The following is a 19744-nucleotide window of genomic DNA, read 5'->3' on the forward strand; positions in this document are numbered from 1 at the left end:
AGCGCTGGGAGGCAGCTTTGCTTCTGGTTGTCCGAACCTGCAGCAGAAGCCAGTGGCAACCTCCAAACCAAATGAGGAATCCCCGCGCGTTTCCCTAATGAGGGAGGACAGCTCTCACTCTGTCCCTCTCCCACCCCCCCCGCCTCCGTCCGTCCGTCTGTAGGGATGCACCCAATTTCCCTCCAGTATCAAGCGAGCTGGCGTGATGTAGGGAATCAGGAAACGTTGCCAAAGCAGTGCAGCTTCTGCAGGGCCTCCTTCGCCGAATGGGCTTTGCGTCGCTACCTGGAACCGTGCAGGAAGAATTGCAAACCTCTTGTGATGGCGCAGCTTCCGGTCAGTAACCTCGGCTGGGTGTTGGGTCGCGCCCCCAGGAGCTGGGCTGCTGCCTGGTTCAGGGGTTTGGATTACCCTGGCAGGAATCGACTAAGTTATCAGGCTCAGCAGCCCTGTGCCAGAGGCTCTCTCTCTCTCTCTCTCTCTTCCCCCCGCCCCGCCGGCTGTGAGGGGTGAGGTCTCCCCCAGGGTCCCCTGGCCGTGTTAGTTGTTTGTCGTCAGTAGGAACGGGGTTGAATGTTTGAGTTGGTGTGTGTATATTGGGCTAAGAAACAGCAATGACATGATGGCCAGCTGGTGGTGCTGTGGGCTCTCTCTCTCGCTCTGTCTCCTCCCCATCGATCACTCTTTCGAGTTCTGATCCCCTCCGTACCGGATTTCCTTGTAACCAAAATATCCTGCGCTCTCTGAATGCTGACCCCCCCCTCACTCGGCCCCGATTGTTAATCCTGTGGCATGGCTGGGGGGGTCTTCACAAACCCATGTCCCACCACTCTGTTGTGCTGTTCCACCATACGTTTAAGTTGGTTTATGTATTAGTGACCCAAGTAGGCTTACCTCAACACTATTCGCTTGTCTTGAAGTGTGGACTGAAGTGGTTTAATGTTTATTTATTCATGTCGTAAGTTAGGCTTACATTAACACTGCAATGAAGTTACTGTGAAAATCCCCCAGTCGCCCACACTGGAGGAAACCCACGCAGACACGGGGAGAACGTGCAGACTCCACACAGACAGTGACCCGAGCCATGAAGTGAGCTTTAACCATTTCCCTTTTAGCTTTTCCATGCAAGGACCCAACCTCAAAAATTGACTTCCCTTCTCTCCCTCTGTTTGCCCCTTTGTCACTGTTTCTTTATTCTGCCAGAGTTTGCAGCGGGCACGTTGGCACAGTGGGTTAGCACTGCTGCCTCACAGCACCCGGGACCCGGGGCGGCACGGTGACACAGTGGGTTAGCACTGCTGCCTCACAGTGCCAGGGACCCGGGGCAGCACGGTGACACAGTGGGTTAGCACTGCTGCCTCACAGTGCCAGGGACCCGGGGCAGCACGGTGACACAGTGGGTTAGCGCTGCTGCCTCACAGCGCCCGGGACCCAGGGCGGCACGGTGGCACAGTGGTTAGCACTGCTGCCTCACAGCGCCAGGGACCCGGGGCAGCATGGTGGCACAGTGGTTAGCACTGCTGCCTCACAGCGCCCGGGACCCAGGGCGGCATGGTGGCACAGTGGTTAGCACTGCTGTCTCACAGCACCCGGGACCCGGGGCGGCACGGTGGCACAGTGGGTTAGCACTGCTGCCTCACAGCGCCAGGGACCCGGGGCAGCACGGTGACACAGTGGGTTAGCACTGCTGCCTCACGGCGCCAGGGACCCGGGGCGGCACGGTGGCACAGTGGGTAAGCACTGCTGCCTCACAGCGCCAGGGACCCGGGGCGGCACGGTGGCACAGTGGGTTAGCACTGCTGCCTCACAGTGCCAGGGACCCGGGGCAGCACGGTGGCACAGTGGGTTAGCACTGCTGCCTCACAACGCTAGGGACCCGGGGCAGCACGGTGGCACAGTGGGTTAGCACTGCTGCCTCACAGCGCCAGGGACCCGGGTTCGATTCCCGGCTTGGGTCACTGTCTGTGTGGAGACTGCACGTTCTCCCCGTGTCTGCGTGGGTTTCCTCCGGGTGCTCTGGTTTCTTCCCACAGTCTGAAAGACGTGCTGGTTCGGGTGCATTGGCCGTGCTAAATTCTCCCTCAGTGTAACCCGAACAGGACTGTGGCGGCTAGGGGAATTTCACAGTAACTTCATTGCAGTGTTAATGTAAGCCTTACTTGTGACACCAATAAATAAACTTTAAACTTGTTGGTGACTCGGTGGGGCTTTTGATTGTCTTCTCCTGCTCTGTCTCACACGCAACCTTACGCAGTTACTTCCTGCCCTGTCTTCCCACACCCAGTACAGTGCAGAACCAAAGCACAGCAACACTTAGGTTAAGTGAGTGGGCAGCGAGATGTCAGAGGGAGTGCTACGTGGGAAAGTGTGAGGATAATTCACTGTGTTACGAAACCCTGCTGATTTTCAGTGCGAGAGTGCTCCGACCTGTAACACTGGTTTTGTGTCTTGTTCTCTTGGATCATGAATGAGGAACGTTTGCAGAAACAGAACAAAAACCCCACTCCCTTTAACCAACAACAAAAGCATTTATTAAAAGAGAAAATAGCTAGTAAAACACCACAAAGAAACAACTTTATACTACAAAATATTAACCTTCAGCCCCCTCACCGACTATAAACCCAAAAGCATCTGTTTTCCCCGTAACCTTGAACTCTGCATAGACCCATCCGTTTCCAAAACAGCACCCATAAATCTATTGGTCTAATCTAACCAGCACTTCGGTTAGCACTGCTGCCTCACAGCGCCAGGGACCCGGGGCGGCACGGTGACACAGTGGGTTAGCACTGCTGCCTCACTGTGCCAGGGACCCGGGGCAGCACGGTGACACAGTGGGTTAGCGCTGCTGCCTCACAGCGCCAGGGACCCGGGGCAGCACGGTGGCACAGTGGGTTAGCACTGCTGCCTCACAGCGCCAGGGACCCGGGGCGGCACGGTGACACAGTGGGTTAGCACTGCTGCCTCACTGTGCCAGGGACCCAGGGCAGCACGGTGACACAGTGGGTTTGCACTGCTGCCTCACAGCGCCAGGGACCCAGGGCGGCACGGTGGCACAGTGGTTAGCACTGCTGCCTCACAGCGCCAGGGACTCGGGGCAGCACGGTGACACAGTGGTTAGCACTGCTGTCTCACAGCGCCAGGGACCCGGGGCAGCACGGTGGCACAGTGGTTAGCACTGCTGCCTCACAGCGCCAGGGACCCGGGGCAGCACGGTGACACAGTGGTTAGCACTGCTGCCTCACGGGGCCAGGGACCCGGGGCAGCACGGTGGCACAGTGGGTTAGCACTGCTGCCTCACAGTGCCAGGGACCCAGGGCAGCACGGTGACACAGTGGTTAGCACTGCTGTCTCACAGCGCCAGGGACCCGGGGCAGCACGGTGGCACAGTGGTTAGCACTGCTGCCTCACAGCGCCAGGGACCCGGGTTCGATTCCCGGCCTCGGGTTGCTGTCTGTGCGGAGTCTGCACGTTCTCCCCTGTGTCTGCGTGGGTTTCCTCCGGGTGCTCCGGTTTCCTCTGGAGTGTATGTGAACACTCTGTATATAATGGAGTGAAATCATAGAATCCCTACCGTGCAGAAGGGGGCCGTTCTGCCCATCGAGTCTGCACCGACCACAATCCCAGCCAGGCCCTACTCCTGCAACCCCTTATATTTACCCTAGCTAATCCCCCTGGCACTAAGGGACAATTTAGCACGGCCAATCAACCTAACCCACACATCTTTGGACTGTGGGAGGAAACCGGAGCACCCGGAGGAAACCCACGCAGACACGGGGAGAATGTGCAGACTCCACACAGACAGTGACCCAAGCCAGGAATCGAACCCACGTCCCTGGCACTGTGAGGCAGCAGTGCTAACCCACTGTGTCACCGTGCTGCCCCGGGTCCCTGGCGATGTGAGGCAGCAGTGCTAACCCACTGTGTCACCGTGCCGCCCCGGGTCCCTGGCGCTGTGAGGCAGCAGTGCTAACCACTGTGCCACCGTGCTGCCCCGGGTCCCTGGCGCTGTGAGGCAGCAGTGCTAACCCACTGTGTCACCGTGCCGCCCCGGGTCCCTGGCGCTGTGAGGCAGCAGTGCTAACCACTGTGTCACCGTGCTGCCCCGGGTCCCTGGCGCTGTGAGGCAGCAGTGCTAACCCACTGTGTCACCGTGCTGCCCCGGGTCCCCGGCGCTGTGAGGCAGCAGTGCTAACCCACTGTGTCACCGTGCTGCCCCGGGTCCCTGGCGCTGTGAGGCAGCAGTGCTAACCCACTGTGCCACCGTGCTGCCCCGGGCTCCTGGCGCTGTGAGGCAGCAGTGCTAACCCACTGTGTCACCGTGCTGCCCCGGGTCCCTGGCACTGTGAGGCAGCAGTGCTAACCCACTGTGTCACCGTGCTGCCCCGGGTCCCCGGCGCTGTGAGGCAGCAGTGCTAACCCACTGTGCCTCCCTGTGAATGGTGGAGCTGGTTTGACCAGGACCTTGGTCTGTTCCTGCCCCATTTTCTCGCCATGTACAATCTGGGTCAGAAACCTGTCTCTCCTGTAACCAGCCCAGGGTCAACCTAGCCCCTCCTCCCCTTGGTCAATTAGTCACTCTTAACCTCAAAGGGAGGCAGTGGCGTAGTGGTATTGTCGCTGGGCTAGAGATGCAGAAACCCAGGGAAACGCTCTGGGGCCCCGGGTTCGAATCCCACCACGGCAGATGGTGGAATTTGAATTCAATAAAAACCTGGAATTAAGAATCTACTGATGACCCATTGTCGATTGTTGTAAAAACCCATCTGGTTCCCTTTAGGGAAGGAAATCTGCCGTCCTTACCCGGTCTGGCCTACATGCGACTCCAGAGCCACAGCAATGTGGTTGACTCTGAGTGGCACAGTGGTTAACCTCTCAGCGCCAGGGCTCGATTCCCGGCTTGGGTCACTGTCTGTGCAGAGTCTGCACGTTCTCCCCGTGTCTGCGTGGGTTTCCTCCGGGTGCTCCGGTTTCCTCCCGCATTCTGAAAGACGTGCGGGTTAGGTTGATTGACCATGATAAATTGCCCCCTAGTGTCCCGGGATGCACAGGTTAGAGGGGTAAATATGTGGGGTGCCGGGGTCTGGGTGGGATTGTGTCAGTGCAGGCTCGATGGGCCGAATGGCCTCCTTCCGCACTCTCGAGATTCCATTCCATGACACTCTCCGCCTTTACCTGGTCATCGATTTCTGGCTGAATATACTTCTTTCAAGCACCTGAGAATGACTTGCGATGTTAAACGCCGCTGTGTAACTTGTCTCTTCGGTGGGTGCTGTGGCAAATCTCTTCTATTTCAAAGCTTTGTATTCTTGCTGTCGATGTCTGAAGAATTCTAGTTCCACCTCGTACGCTGCTGGCGAAATTGCCGCATGTGGAGCGTAAATTGTGCAAATGTACACGGGTGGACGTGCCTGTCTCTAACCCTCAGCTTCCCTCTGCAGCTCGGGGTCACGTCTCGTCTTCGTGCCATCGCTGAGGGACGTCCATCACGACTTTGTCTATCCTCAGGCGCCCTTCCACTGCTTTGAGCCGTGCAAAGAAGACAAGGAGGTACTTTAACCTTTCGATGAAGGCGTGCTTACCTTCACCTGCCGGGGCATCGAGTAGAAGAGTTGGCAAGTTATGTTTCAGTTGTATAAAACGTTGATTAGGCCACATTTGGAATACTGTGTCCAATTCTGGTCACCACACTACCAGAAGGACGTGGAGGCTTTGGAGGGAGTACAGAAAAGGTTTCCCAGGATGTTGCCTGGTATGGAGGGTATTCGCTATGAGGAGAGATTGAATAAACTGGGATTGTTCTCCCTGGAAAGTCGGAGGCTGAGGGGGCGACCTGATAGAAGTTTATAAAATTATGAGTTGTATGGATAGGGTGAAGAGTTGGAAGCTTCTTCCCAGGGCGGAAATGACAATTACAAGGGGGCACAAGTTCAAGATAAGGAGGGAAAGGTTCAGTGGAGATGTGCGGGGGAAGGTTTTTACACAGAGGGTGGTGGGGGCCCGGAATGAGCTGCCAAGTGAGGTGGTTGAGGCAGTTATGTTAGTCACATTTAAGACTTATCTTGATAGGCCTAAGAACAGACGGGGAATAGAGCAATATAGGTCTAGATAGGTAAACGTGATCGGGGCAGGCTCGGAGGGCCAAAGGGCCTGTTCCTGTGCTGTACTGTCCTTGGCTCCCCTCTGCATAGAAACATAGAAAAACTACAGCACAAACAGGCCCTTCGGCCCCACAAGTTGTGCCGAACACATCCCTACCTTCTAGACCTACCTATAACCCTCCATCCTATTACGCTCCATGTACTCATCCAGGAGTCTCTTAAAAGACCCTATTGAGTTTGCCTCCACCACCACTGACGGCAGCCGATTCCACTCGCCCACCACCCTCTGTGTGAAAAACTTACCCCTGACATCTCCCCTGTACCTACCCCCCAGCACCCTAAACCTGTGTCCTCTCGTAGCAGACATTTCCACCCTGGGAAAAGCCTCTGAGAGTCCACCCGATCTATGCCTCTCAACATCTTATACACCTCTATTAGGCCCCCTCTCATCCTACGTCTCTCCAAGGAGAAAAGACCGAGCTCCCTCAGCCTATCCTCATAAGGCATGCCACTCAATCCAGGCAACATTCTTGTAAATCTCCTCTGCACCCTTTCAATCTTTTCCACATCCTTCCTATAGTGAGGCGACCAGAACTGAGCACAGTACTCCAAGTGGGGTCTGACGAGGGTCTTATATAGCTGCATCATTATCCCCGGACTCCTAAACTCAATCCCTCGATTGATAAAGGCCAGCACACCATACGCCTTCTTAACCGCCTCCTCCACCTGCGGGGCCGATTTCAGAGTCCTATGGACGCGGACCCCAAGGTCCTTCTGATCCTCTAAAGTACTAAGAGTCTTTCCCTTTATATTGTACTCCTTCATCCCATTTGACCTGCTAAAATGGACCACGACACATTTATCTGGGTTGAAGTCCATCTGCCACTTCTCCGCCCAGTCTTGCATCCTATCTATGTCCCTCTGTAACTTCTGACATCCCTCCAGACTATCCACAACCCCACCAACCTTCGTGTCATCGGCAAACTTACCAACCCATCCCTCCGCTTCCTCATCCAGGTCATTTATGAAAATGACAAACAGCAAGGGTCCCAGAACAGATCCCTGAGGCACACCACTGGTGACCGACCTCCAATTAGAAAAAGACCCATCTTTACCCACTCTCTGCCTCCTTTGGGCCAGCCAGTTCTGGATCCACCGGGCAGCAGCTCCTTGGATCCCATGCCCTCTCACTTTTTCTAGAAGCCTTGCATGGGGGACCTTATCGAACGCCTTGCTAAAATCCATATAAACCACATCTGCCGCCTTCCCTTCGTCAATGTGTTTAGTCACATTTTCGATCTGCCCGTCTGAAACACCACAGCTTCAGCGTCAGTTCGGAGCTTTCTAATCTCATTTATCCGTGAGCTGTGGAGCATTGCTGACGAGGCTGGCATCTACTGACCGTTTCCAGCTGACCCTAAAAGCAGTTTGGTATAAACGTGGCCATTTCGGAGGGCAGTCACGTCGGTGCGGGACTGGAGTCAGGTATATGTCCCGGGAACGGGCAACAGGTTTCCTTCAGCGAAACACTTGGGTTTTTAAACCACACTCTGTGGCAGATTTGTTATTGATATTTTTGTAACAATGACGCTGATGTGGTCAGTGACAGAAACCCCAACATTTGGTAACGTGGGGGTGGGGGGTGGAGGGGCAACTACTTTGCCGTTGTTTCTGCCAAAGCTGTTTTGAAGCAGCAAAGCACAGGACCGTGACGAACGTTGAACACCTCTTACGGACTCGAGCGCTGCTGTTCAGAGAAGTGAGTCTCAAATCGACTTACAGCTGGAAGATTCTTTATCAGCCGCCCAAAGTTCGGAGACCTGGGGCTGCATTTCTCTGTGGCCCATTGTACCTCCCTCCCTGTCTCGAGCCCACCCAAATGGCCCCTGAGTGTCCAAAGATGTGCGGGTTAGGTGGATTGGCCATGCTAAATTGTCCCTTGGTGTCCAAAGATGTGCAGGTTAGGTGGATTGGCCATGCTAAATTGCCCCTTAGTCTCCAAAGATGTGCAGGTTAGGTGGATTGGCCATGCTAAATTGCCCCTTAGTCTCCAAAGATGTGCAGGTTAGGTGGATTGGCCATGCTAAATTGCCCCTTAGTGTCCAAAGATGTGTAGATTAGGTGGATTGGCCGTGCTAAATTGCCCCTTAGTGTCCAAAGATGTGCAGTTTCGCTGGATTAACAAGAATAAATACTTGGAGTTATGGGGATTGGCCGGCCTGGGTAAGATGCTCTGTCAGAGAGTCAGGGGCAGACTCGATGGGCCGAATGGCCGCCTCTGCTCTGTGGGGATTTTGTGGAAAGGCCCAGCATGGTTTGCTCCCTCGGCCTGGCTGTATCCTCGGCGCCGTTTTATTCTTAAAGGTACATGCACGAAAGGGTGACGTGTTGCGAGAGTTAAAGTGTCTGCTCCACACCCTGCTGTCCCTGTGACTAATACACTGACAACCTCCCCCCCCCCCCCCCCCCTCCCCGCCCTCCACTCTGACACACCATAAACCGCTCCTTCCCAGTGCTGGCAGTGAGATTATTCCCTGTATCTCACAGCGCATTATTCTGCTCCAAAGGCAGATGTCTTTTATTACGTTAACTGTTCTGTAGAAGTGCAAGTCGCTGCCTCCCTTCCCGTTCCGACGACTGAACCCTAATTGCAATAAATAAACAGCATCTAATGTTCTGGTTTGAAAGTTGCACTTAATTTCCTGATGTTCTCATCTCACGGGGGATTTACAATCCACTTCGATAGATTTCCTCAGGGAGTGCTTGAGCAGAAGCCTTAAAGAGGCTTCCTAGATTACCGATATACGCGGCAGCCTTGTTTCCATTGCACAGCCAGGTCCCGCGAGCAGCTGTGTGATAATGACCGGTCCATTTGATTCACTGAGAGATGTTGAGGGCCAGATATTGACCAAAGGACATTGTGGACACTTCCTGCCCGCTGGTCTTCAAATAGTGCTGGAAAAACCTTCTGCTTTCCCCTCCAAGGGGAGAGAGGGCACCGGCTTAAAGTCTCACCTGAAAGACATCACATCCTAATATTCCGGCACTGACCCTCCCACAGTGCGGCGCTCCCTCAGCACTGACCCTCCCACAGTGCGGCGCTCCCTCAGCACTGACCCTCCCACAGTGCAGCGCTCCCTCAGCACTGACCCTCCCACAGTGCGGCGCTCCCTCAGCACTGACCCTCCCACAGTGCGGCGCTCCCTCAGCACTGACCCTCCCACAGTGCGGCGCTCCCTCAGCACTGACCCTCCCACAGTGCGGCGCTCCCTCAGCACTGACCCTCCCACAGTGCGGCGCTCCCTCAGCACTGACCCTCCCACAGTGCGGCGCTCCCTCAGCACTGACCCTCCCACAGTGCGGCGCTCCCTCAGCACTGACCCGCCCACAGTGCGGCGCTCCCTCAGCACTGACCCTCCCACAGTGCGGCGCTCCCTCAGCACTGACCCTCCCACAGTGCGGCGCTCCCTCAGCACTGACCCTCCCACAGTGCGGCGCTCCCTCAGCACTGACCCTCCCACAGTGCGGCGCTCCCTCAGCACTGACCCTCCCACAGTGCGGCGCTCCCTCAGCACTGACCCTCCCACAGTGCGGCGCTCCCTCAGCACTGACCCTCCCACAGTGTGGCGGCGCTCCCTCAGCACTGACCCTCCCACAGTGCGGCGCTCCCTCAGCACTGACCCTCCCACAGTGCAGCACTCCCTCAGCACTGACCCTCCCACAGTGCGGCGGTGCTCCCTTTTGAGGTCAGGTCCCATGACCTTCTAATTTATTACTCTTGTGGTTTGGGGATGTTGTGAAAGCCTTTGTGTGAAGTATTCCTCCCTCCACATTCTCTCTCTCTCTCTCTCTCCCTTCCACGACGGCTCCTGCTGCCGTTTCAGGCAGAAAGTAATAATCCTGGAATTAAAAGTGGGGAATGTAATCACGTGCAGCTTCCTCCGGGCAGGGGCGATGCCCGAAGCTGGTATCTCTCCAGGTGGCTGGGCTGGGCTGGGTTGTCCGCAGCTAACTCGTGTCCAGCTCTGTGACAACGGAGCTTCAATCCACATTCCCAAATCCGATGGGAGCTGAAGCTTTTCCCAGCTGATTTCCATTCTTTACGACCATCTTTCACTGTCCTATCGGCAAAGCTCAGTGTCAGCCTGGAACCGGATTTGACCCCGAATCCCAGAGGCCAGAGTCTGATCGATTGCCGTTCCTCCCTCTTCAGCTGTGATCAATAACTCCCTAGTTGTTGGCTGACAGTAACACGGGGGGAGGGGGTTGGGAGGGGGGGGCAAGAGGGCATTGAACTCTCTCAAATGAAACAGCTTGACAGTGGAAACCAGGCTTTCCGTTCCACCAGGCTCCCATTTTAATGATTTATTACCCGTCTGACCCCTAATACTATTCAGCATGAGTTATTATTCCTGTGCCAGCTGTAATTCTTCACAGGCTGCTGGTCAGGGGGACGAGCTGTGTGGCTTTTGCAACCAAATAAACCTGTTGGACTTTAACCTGGTGTTGTTAAACTTCTTACTGTGTTTACCCCAGTCCAACGCCGGCATCTCCACGTCAGGGGGACGAGGCCAGCTCCCAGCTTCTGCCTCTTCAGCTTTTTAAAGCTTTCCCATTCCCAGCGGTGTCCTGATCCCTCGCGCGGCCCCGGCAATTGGCCAACTGCAAAACCAGATCACCGGGGCAGCGCGCTGACCCGGCCCCCGTGCGCCCCCGTGCGCCCCCTGCCCCGGCCCGCGTGCGCGCCCTGCCCCGGCCCGCGTGCGCGCCCTGCCCCGGCCCGCGTGCGCGCCCTGCCCCGGCCCGCGTGCCCGCCCTGCCCCGGCCCGCGTGCCCGCCCTGCCCCGGCCCGCGTGCCCGCCCTGCCCCGGCCCGCGTGCCCGCCCTGCCCCGGCCCGCGTGCCCGCCCTGCCCCGGCCCGCGTGCCCGCCCTGCCCCGGCCCGCGTGCCCGCCCTGCCCCGGCCCGCGTGCCCGCCCTGCCCCGGCCCGCGTGCCCGCCCTGCCCCGGCGCCCTGCCCGGCCCGCGTGCCCGGCCCGCGTGCCCGCCCTGCCCCGGCCCGCGTGCCCGGCCCGCGTGCCCGCCCCCGGGCCCCCTGCCCGCCCGGCCCCCGCGTGCCGTGCCCCGGCGATCTGGTTTTGCAGTTGGCCAATTGGATCCAGTTCTTGATGTTCTGAGTTCTCTATGTAAGATGCAGCAAGCGTGTGGTCCATTCTCCCTCTCTCTCTCCCCATCCCGCTCTCAGATTAAAAATACCATAGAGGCTCTTTGGTCCATCATGTCCATGCTGACCCTTTGAAAGATCCGTCCAATTAGTCCCACTCCTCTTGGAGGTTTGGAAGGATGTAAAACACCAAAAGGGATCGATAAAGTAAATTTAGACTGAACGTTTCCTCTTATGGGGCAATCTGGAACAAGAGGTCACAGAGGGTGAGAGGTGGTAAATTTAACACTGCGAATGAGGAGGAATTACTTCTAGCAGAGGGTGGTGAATTTGTGGAAGTCGCTGCCCCATCGCGCGGTGGAGTCTGAATGGGTTGAAGAGGGAGATAGATATATTTCTGATTTTTTTTAAAAACAAGTGAAAGGGATGTGGGGAGGTGGATTTGAGACCAGGGACAGATCAGCCGTGATGTGATAGAGCGATGGAGCCGGCTTGAAGGGCTGAATTGCTCTGAATTCCAATGCTCGTTCCCTCTTTTTGAAAGTCCCTGAAGGTGGCGGCCGGATCTTCGTGCCTGCGGGACTGTCGCCCATGTTAGGAGCCGGTACCTTGACATGGGTGGGTGGTGAGAGCGAGAGGAACTGGAAAGACTCTGATCCAGCTGGTGTATTTGCTTCTTTTGGCAGCGTGTCCACTTTGTCTCCAATCCCTGCACCCTGAGCATCAACGGGGTGGTCTTTGGAGTGACATCGACTGACGTTCTCTTCCACATGGGCACAGAGGAGATTAGCAGGTACGTGGACAGCGGGTCATTTTGTTTAAAGAGAAGCTGGAAAGGTAACACTAAATCCCACGAAATTCCTCTTCCACTGTTGAGACAACTCTCCTTTATGTCCGTGTCTCTTCCCCCCCCCCCCCAGACTTGCCCTTTCCAATACCTGCTCCTGCTAAGCTTCTCGCCTTGCAACCTGAATAAGCCGCAGCTCATCCTGAACTCTGCGACTAGTTCCTAACCGGCACCGAGTCACCTTTCCCCTCCATCTCCCTCGTGTGTGTGTGTGTGTCCGTCTGTGTGTGTGTGTGTCCGTCTGTGTGTGTGTGTGTCCGTCTGTGTGTGTGTGTGTCCGTCTGTGTGTGTGTGTGTCCGTCTGTGTGTGTGTGTGTCCGTCTGTGTGTGTGTGTGTCCGTCTGTGTGTGTGTGTGTCCGTCTGTGTGTGTGTGTGTCCGTCTGTGTGTGTGTGTCCGTCTGTGTGTGTGTGTCCGTCTGTGTGTGTGTGTCCGTCTGTGTGTGTGTGTCCGTCTGTGTGTGTGTGTCCGTCTGTGTGTGTGTGTCCGTCTGTGTGTGTGTGTCCGTCTGTGTGTGTGTGTCCGTCTGTGTGTGTGTCCGTCTGGGATCGTGTTGTGTGTGTGTCCGTCTGTGTGTGTGTGTCCGTCTGTGTGTGGTGTGTCCGTCTGTGTGTGTGTGTCCGTCTGTGTGTGTGTGTCCGTCTGTGTGTGTGTGTCCGTCTGTGTGTGTGTGTCCGTCTGTGTGTGTGTGTCCGTCTGTGTGTGTGTGTCCGTCTGTGTGTGTGTGTCCGTCTGTGTGTGTGTGTCCGTCTGTGTGTGTGTGTCCGTCTGTGTGTGTGTGTCCGTCTGTGTGTGTGTGTCCGTCTGTGTGTGTGTGTCCGGTGGTGTGCCTGTGTGTGTGTGTCCGCCTGTGTGTGTGTGTCCGCCTGTGTGTGTGTGTCCGCCTGTGTGTGTGTGTGTCCGCCCTGTGTGTGTGTGTGTCCGTCTGTGTGTGTGTGTCCGTCTGTGTGTGTGTGTCCGTCTGTGTGTGTGTGTCCGTCTGTGTGTGTGTGTGTCCGTCTGTGTGTGTGTGTGTCCGTCTGTGTGTGTGTGTGTCCGTCTGTGTGTGTGTGTGTCCGTCTGTGTGTGTGTGTGTCCGTCTGTGTGTGTGTGTGTCCGTCTGTGTGTGTGTGTGTCCGTCTGTGTGTGTGTGTGTCCGTCTGTGTGTGTGTGTGTCCGTCTGTGTGTGTGTGTGTCCGTCTGTGTGTGTGTGTGTCCGTCTGTGTGTGTGTGTGTCCGTCTGTGTGTGTGTGTGTCCGTCTGTGTGTGTGTGTGTCCGTCTGTGTGGTGTGTGTCCGTCTGTGTGTGTGTGTGTCCGTCTGTGTGTGTGTGTCCGTCTGTGTGTGTGTCCGTCGTGTGTGTGTGTGTCCGTCTGTGTGTGTGTCCGTCTGTGTGTGTGTGTCCGTCTGTGTGTGTGTCCGTCTGTGTGTGTGTCCGTCTGTGTGTGTGTCCGTCTGTGTGTGTGTCCGTCTGTGTGTGTGTCCGTCTGTGTGTGTGTCCGTCTGTGTGTGTGTCCGTCTGTGTGTGTGTCCGTCTGTGTGTGTGTGTCCGTCTGTGTGTGTGTGTCCGTCTGTGTGTGTGTGTCCGTCTGTGTGTGTGTGTCCGTCTGTGTGTGTGTGTCCGTCTGTGTGTGTGTGTCCGTCTGTGTGTGTGTGTCCGTCTGTGTGTGTGTGTCCGTCTGTGTGTGTGTGTCCGTCTGTGTGTGTGTGTCCGTCTGTGTGTGTGTGTGTCCGTCTGTGTGTGTGTGTCCGTCTGTGTGTGTGTGTCCGTCTGTGTGTGTGTGTCCGTCTGTGTGTGTGTGTCCGTCTGTGTGTGTGTGTCCGTCTGTGTGTGTGTGTCCGTCTGTGTGTGTGTGTGTCCGTCTGTGTGTGTGTGTCCGTCTGTGTGTGTGTGTGTCCGTCTGTGTGTGTGTGTGTCCGTCTGTGTGTGTGTGTGTCCGTCTGTGTGTGTGTGTGTCCGTCTGTGTGTGTGTGTGTCCGTCTGTGTGTGTGTGTGTCCGTCTGTGTGTGTGTGTGTCCGTCTGTGTGTGTGTGTGTCCGTCTGTGTGTGTGTGTGTCCGTCTGTGTGTGTGTGTGTCCGTCTGTGTGTGTGTGTGTGTCCGTCTGTGTGTGTGTGTGTGTCCGTCTGTGTGTGTGTGTGTGTCCGTCTGTGTGTGTGTGTGTGTCCGTCTGTGTGTGTGTGTGTGTCCGTCTGTGTGTGTGTGTGTCCGTCTGTGTGTGTGTGTGTCCGTCTGTGTGTGTGTGTGTCCGTCTGTGTGTGTGTGTGTCCGTCTGTGTGTGTGTGTGTCCGTCTGTGTGTGTGTGTGTCCGTCTGTGTGTGTGTGTGTCCGTCTGTGTGTGTGTGTGTCCGTCTGTGTGTGTGTGTGTCCGTCTGTGTGTGTGTGTGTCCGTCTGTGTGTGTGTGTGTCCGTCTGTGTGTGTGTGGTGTGTGTGTCCGTCTGTGTGTGTGTGTGTCCGTCTGTGTGTGTGTGTCCGTCTGTGTGTGTGTGTGTCCGTCTGTGTGTGTGTGTCCGTCTGTGTGTGTGTGTGTCCGTCTGTGTGTGTGTGTGTGTCCGTCTGTGTGTGTGTGTGTCCGTCTGTGTGTGTGTGTGTCCGTCTGTGTGTGTGTGTGTCCGTCTGTGTGTGTGTGTGTCCGTCTGTGTGTGTGTGTGTCCGTCTGTGTGTGTGTGTGTCCGTCTGTGTGTGTGTGTGTGTCCGCCTGTGTGTGTGTGTGTGTCCGCCTGTGTGTGTGTGTGTGTCCGCCTGTGTGTGTGTGTGTGTCCGTCTGTGTGTGTGTGTGTGTCCGTCTGTGTGTGTGTGTGTGTCCGTCTGTGTGTGTGTGTGTGTCCGTCTGTGTGTGTGTGTGTGTCCGTCTGTGTGTGTGTGTCCGTCTGTGTGTGTGTGTCCGTCTGTGTGTGTGTGTGTGTGTCCGTCTGTGTGTGTGTGTGTGTCCGTCTGTGTGTGTGTGTGTGTGTCCGTCTGTGTGTGTGTGTGTGTCCGTCTGTGTGTGTGTGTGTGTCCGTCTGTGTGTGTGTGTGTCCGTCTGTGTGTGTGTGTGTCCGTCTGTGTGTGTGTGTGTCCGTCTGTGTGTGTGTCCGTGTGTCCGTCTGTGTGTGTGTGTGTGTGTCCGTCTGTGTGTGTGTGTCCGTCTGTGTGTGTGTGTCCGTCTGTGTGTGTGTGTCCGTCTGTGTGTGTGTGTCCGTCTGTGTGTGTGTGTCCGTCTGTGTGTGTGTGTCCGTCTGTGTGTGTGTGTCCGTCTGTGTGTGTGTGTGTGTGTGTCCGTCTGTGTGTGTGTGTCCGTCTGTGTGTGTGTGTCCGTCTGTGTGTGTGTGTCCGTCTGTGTGTGTGTGTCCGTCTGTGTGTGTGTGTGTGTCCGTCTGTGTGTGTGTGTGTGTCCGTCTGTGTGTGTGTGTGTGTCCGTCTGTGTGTGTGTGTGTCCGTCTGTGTGTGTGTGTCCGTCTGTGTGTGTGTGTCCGTCTGTGTGTGTGTGTCCGTCTGTGTGTGTGTGTCCGTCTGTGTGTGTGTGTGTCCGTCTGTGTGTGTGTGTCCGTCTGTGTGTGTGTGTCCGTCTGTGTGTGTGTGTCCGTCTGTGTGTGTGTGTCCGTCTGTGTGTGTGTCCGTCTGTGTGTGTGTGTCCGTCTGTGTGTGTGTGTCCGTCTGTGTGTGTGTGTCCGTCTGTGTGTGTGTGTCCGTCTGTGTGTGTGTGTCCGTCTGTGTGTGTGTGTCCGTCTGTGTGTGTGTGTCCGTCTGTGTGTGTGTGTCCGTCTGTGTGTGTGTGTGTCCGTCTGTGTGTGTGTGTCCGTCTGTGTGTGTGTGTGTGTCCGTCTGTGTGTGTGTGTGTCCGTCTGTGTGTGTGTGTGTGTGTCCGTCTGTGTCCGTCTGTGTGTGTGTCCGTCTGTGTGTGTGTGTGTCCGTCTGTGTGTGTGTGTGTCCGTCTGTGTGTGTGTGTGTGTGTCCGTCTGTGTCCGTCTGTGTGTGTGTCCGTCTGTGTGTGTGTGTGTCCGTCTGTGTGTGTGTGTGTCCGTCTGTGTGTGTGTGTGTCCGTCTGTGTGTGTGTGTGTCCGTCTGTGTGTGTGTGTGTGTCCGTCTGTGTGTGTGTGTGTGTCCGTCTGTGTGTGTGTGTGTGTCCGTCTGTGTGTGTGTGTGTGTCCGTCTGTGTGTGTGTGTGTGTCCGTCTGTGTGTGTGTGTGTGTCCGTCTGTGTGTGTGTCCGTCTGTGTGTGTGTCCGTCTGTGTGTGTGTCCGTCTGTGTGTGTGTCCGTCTGTGTGTGTGTCCGTCTGTGTGTGTGTCCGTCTGTGTGTGTGTCCGTCTGTGTGTGTGTCCGTCTGTGTGTGTGTGTGTCCGTCTGTGTGTGTGTGTGTCCGTCTGTGTGTGTCCGTCTGTGTGTGTGTGTGTGTCCGTCTGTGTGTGTGTGTGTCCGTGTGTGTGCGTGTCCGTCTGTGTGTGTGCGTGTCCGTCTGTGTGTGTGTGCGTGTCCGTGTGTGTGTGTGCGTGTCCGTCTGTGTGTGCGTGTCCGTCTGTGTGTGCGTGTCCGTCTGTGTGTGCGTGTCCGTCTGTGTGTGCGTGTCCGTCTGTGTGTGCGTGTCCGTCTGTGTGTGCGTGTCCGTCTGTGTGTGTGTGTGTGTCCGTCTGTGTGTGTGTGTGTGTCCGTCTGTGTGTGTGTGTGTCCGTCTGTGTGTGTGTGTGTCCGTCTGTGTGTGTGTGTGTCCGTCTGTGTGTGTGTGTGTCCGTCTGTGTGTGTGTGTGTCCGTCTGTGTGTGTGTGTGTCCGTCTGTGTGTGTGTGTGTCCGTCTGTGTGTGTGTGTGTCCGTCTGTGTGTGTGTGTGTCCGTCTGTGTGTGTGTGTGTCCGTCTGTGTGTGTGTGTGTCCGTCTGTGTGTGTGTGTGTCCGTCTGTGTGTGTGTGTGTCCGTCTGTGTGTGTGTGTGTCCGTCTGTGTGTGTGTGTGTCCGTCTGTGTGTGTGTGTGTCCGTCTGTGTGTGTGTGTCCCCCTCCCTGTCTCGCCCCCCCCCTCCCTGTCTCGCCCCCCCCTCCCTGTCTCGCCCCCCCCTCCGTCTCGCCCCCCCCCTCCCTGTCTCGCCCCCCCCCTCCCTGTCTCGCCCCCCCCCCTCCCTGTCCCGCCCCCCCCTCCCTGTCTCGCCCCTCGCCCCCCCTCCCTGTCTCGCCCCCCCCCTCCCTGTCTCGCCCCCCCCTCCCTGTCTCGCCCCCCCCCTCCCTGTCTCGCCCCCCCCCTCCCTGTCTCGCCCCCCCCCCCTCCCTGTCTCGCCCCCCCCTCCCTGTCTCGCCCCCCCCCTCCGTCTCGCCCCCCCCCTCCCTGTCTCGCCCCCCCCCTCCCTGTCTCGCCCCCCCCTCCCTGTCTCGCCCCCCCCTCCCTGTCTCGCCCCCCCCCTCCCTGTCTCGCCCCCCCCCTCCCTGTCTCGCCCCCCCCTCCCTGTCTCGCCCCCCCCCTCCCTGTCTCGCCCCCCCCTCCCTGTCTCGCCCCCCCCTCCCTGTCTCGCCCCCCCCCCCTCCCTGTCTCGCCCCCCCCCTCCCTGTCTCGCCCCCCCCTCCCTGTCTCGCCCCCCCCCCTCCCTGTCTCGCCCCCCCCTCCCTGTCTCGCCCCCCCCTCCCTGTCTCGCCCCCCCCCTCCCTGTCTCGCCCCCCCCCTCCCTGTCTCGCCCCCCCCCTCCCTGTCTCGCCCCCCCCCTCCCTGTCTCGCCCCCCCCTCCCTGTCTCGCCCCCCCCCCTCCCTGTCTCGCCCCCCCCCTCCCTGTCTCGCCCCCCCCCTCCCTGTCTCGCCCCCCCCCTCCCTGTCTCGCCCCCCCCCTCCCTGTCTCGCCCCCCCTCTCGCCCCCCCCCTCCCTGTCTCGCCCCCCCCCTCCCTGTCTCGCCCTCCCCCCTCCCTGTCTCGCCCTCCCCCCTCCCTGTCTCGCCCCCCCCTCCCTGTCTCACCCCCCCCCTCCCTGTCTCACCCCTGTCTCCCCCCCCCCCCCCCTCCCTGTCTCACCCCTGTCTCACCCCCCCCCTCCCTGTCTCCCCCCCCCTCCCTGTCTCCTCCCTCCCCCCCCTCCCTGTCTCCTCCCCCCCCCCTCCCTGTCTCCTCCCCCCCCCCCTCCCTGTCTCCTCCCCCCCCCCTCCCTGTCTCCTCCCCCCCCCTCCCTGTCTCCACCCCCACCCCCCCTCCCTGTCTTCCCCCCCCCCCCCCCCCCTCTCCCTGTCCGTCCCCCCCCTCTCCCTGTCTCTATTTAACATCTGGGCAAGTTATGACACTCATTAAACCAAAATTGGCCAAAGTATTTTGGGGAGGTTGCCATTTTGGCAGCAGTGTTTTGCGGTGCCTGTGTTGCTGCCCTCAGGCTGTGCAGCCCCTCTCCTGTTTACCACATTCCTGCGCCCTGTCTTCATCTGTTTATAGAGATGTAACTCCAGTATCGCAGCCGTTTAATACCTGCTTTGTTGCTGCTCGGAGGGAATGGTTAACCTCGCAACTTCTTGTCGCCAGGGCTCGACCTTTCCTTCTAAGTAAATGAGAATTATTAATGCGGCGATATTGAGGGAGAGTCAGGTGGAGCAATGCTTTTAAAATCTGAAGCATGTGAAGAATGTCTCGGAACAGTGAGGTTTAATTTGTTCGGGCGAGTTAAACTTGAGTTGCATTTTGTTCACCTATCGGGCCTTTGTGTCCTCCCGAAGTGGCCAACTGAACAAAAGAACAAAGAAAATTACAGCACAGGAACAGACCCTTCGGCCCTCCAAGCCTGCACCGACCATGATGCCCATTTGAACGAAAGCCCCCTACCCTCCCGGGGACCGTATCCCTCTATTCCCATCCCATACATGTACTTGTCCAGACGCCCCTTAAAAGTCACTACCGTATCCGCTTCCACTACCTCCCCGGGCAGCGAGTTCCAGGCACCCACCACCCTCTGTGTAAAAAAACTTGCCTTGTACATCTCCTTTAAACCTTGCCCCTCGCACCTTAAACCTGTGCCCCCTAGTAATTGACTCTTCCACCCTGGGAAAAAGCTTCTGACGATCCACTCTGTCCATGCCCCTCATAATCTTGTAGACTTCTATCAGGTCGCCCCTCAACCTCTGTCGCTCCAGTGAGAACAAACCAAGTTTCTCCAACCTCTCCTCATAGCTAGTGTCCTCCATGCCAGGCGACATCCTGGTAGATTTGTCGGTGGATATTGGCTGCCCAGCTTGACCGGGTGGCCAAACTCGATGTGTGAAGCCTGGCGTCGAGGGTTAGCAGCAGATGCTTGTCTTGGTTGGGCCAGTGGAAGACAACTGCTGCCTCACAGCGCCAGGGAGCCGGGTTCGATTCCGGCCTCAGGTGACTGTGCGGAGTCTGCGCGTTCTCCCCGTGTCTGCGTGGGTTTCCTCCGGGCGCTCCGGTTTCCTCCCACAGGCCGAATGGTTAGGGTGGATTGGGCTGTGCTAAATGGCCCCTTAGTGTCCCCCTACTGGGGATTAGCAGCGTAAATATGTTGGATTACGGGGATAGGGCCTGGGTGGGATGGTTGTCAGTGCAGGCTCGATGGGCCGAATGGCCTCTTTCTGCGCTGTCGGGATTTTGTGAACTGGGGGGGGGAGGGGGGGGGACACAAATCCGCATTCCCGCAAACCTGTGGCACCCATGTGGCTTCGGGACCCCCCAGATGAAGGGATGTGTTGTCTTCCCCTGTGATGTGAGCAGG

At 57.4% G+C, this 19744-nt stretch overlaps 1 protein-coding gene across 1 annotated transcript in view; it reads left to right on the forward strand.

Moving 5' to 3' along the window:
• The window catches only part of LOC144490460 (DNA polymerase alpha subunit B-like), a gene marked incomplete at both ends in the record, with an annotated part of 33892 nt that extends 15329 nt beyond the window's left edge, over positions 1 to 18563 (forward strand). Inside the window, 3 exons of the mRNA XM_078208205.1 lie at positions 5439 to 5547; positions 11948 to 12054; positions 18457 to 18563. Of these exons, the coding sequence (XP_078064331.1) occupies positions 5439 to 5547; positions 11948 to 12054; positions 18457 to 18563 (323 nt within the window). The remainder of the gene's footprint in view (positions 1 to 5438; positions 5548 to 11947; positions 12055 to 18456) is intronic.
• Positions 18564 to 19744: the final 1181 nt, after the last annotated feature.

The sequence above is a fragment of the Mustelus asterias genome, unplaced genomic scaffold, assembly GCF_964213995.1.
Source record: "Mustelus asterias unplaced genomic scaffold, sMusAst1.hap1.1 HAP1_SCAFFOLD_3318, whole genome shotgun sequence".
NCBI lineage: Eukaryota > Metazoa > Chordata > Chondrichthyes > Carcharhiniformes > Triakidae > Mustelus > Mustelus asterias.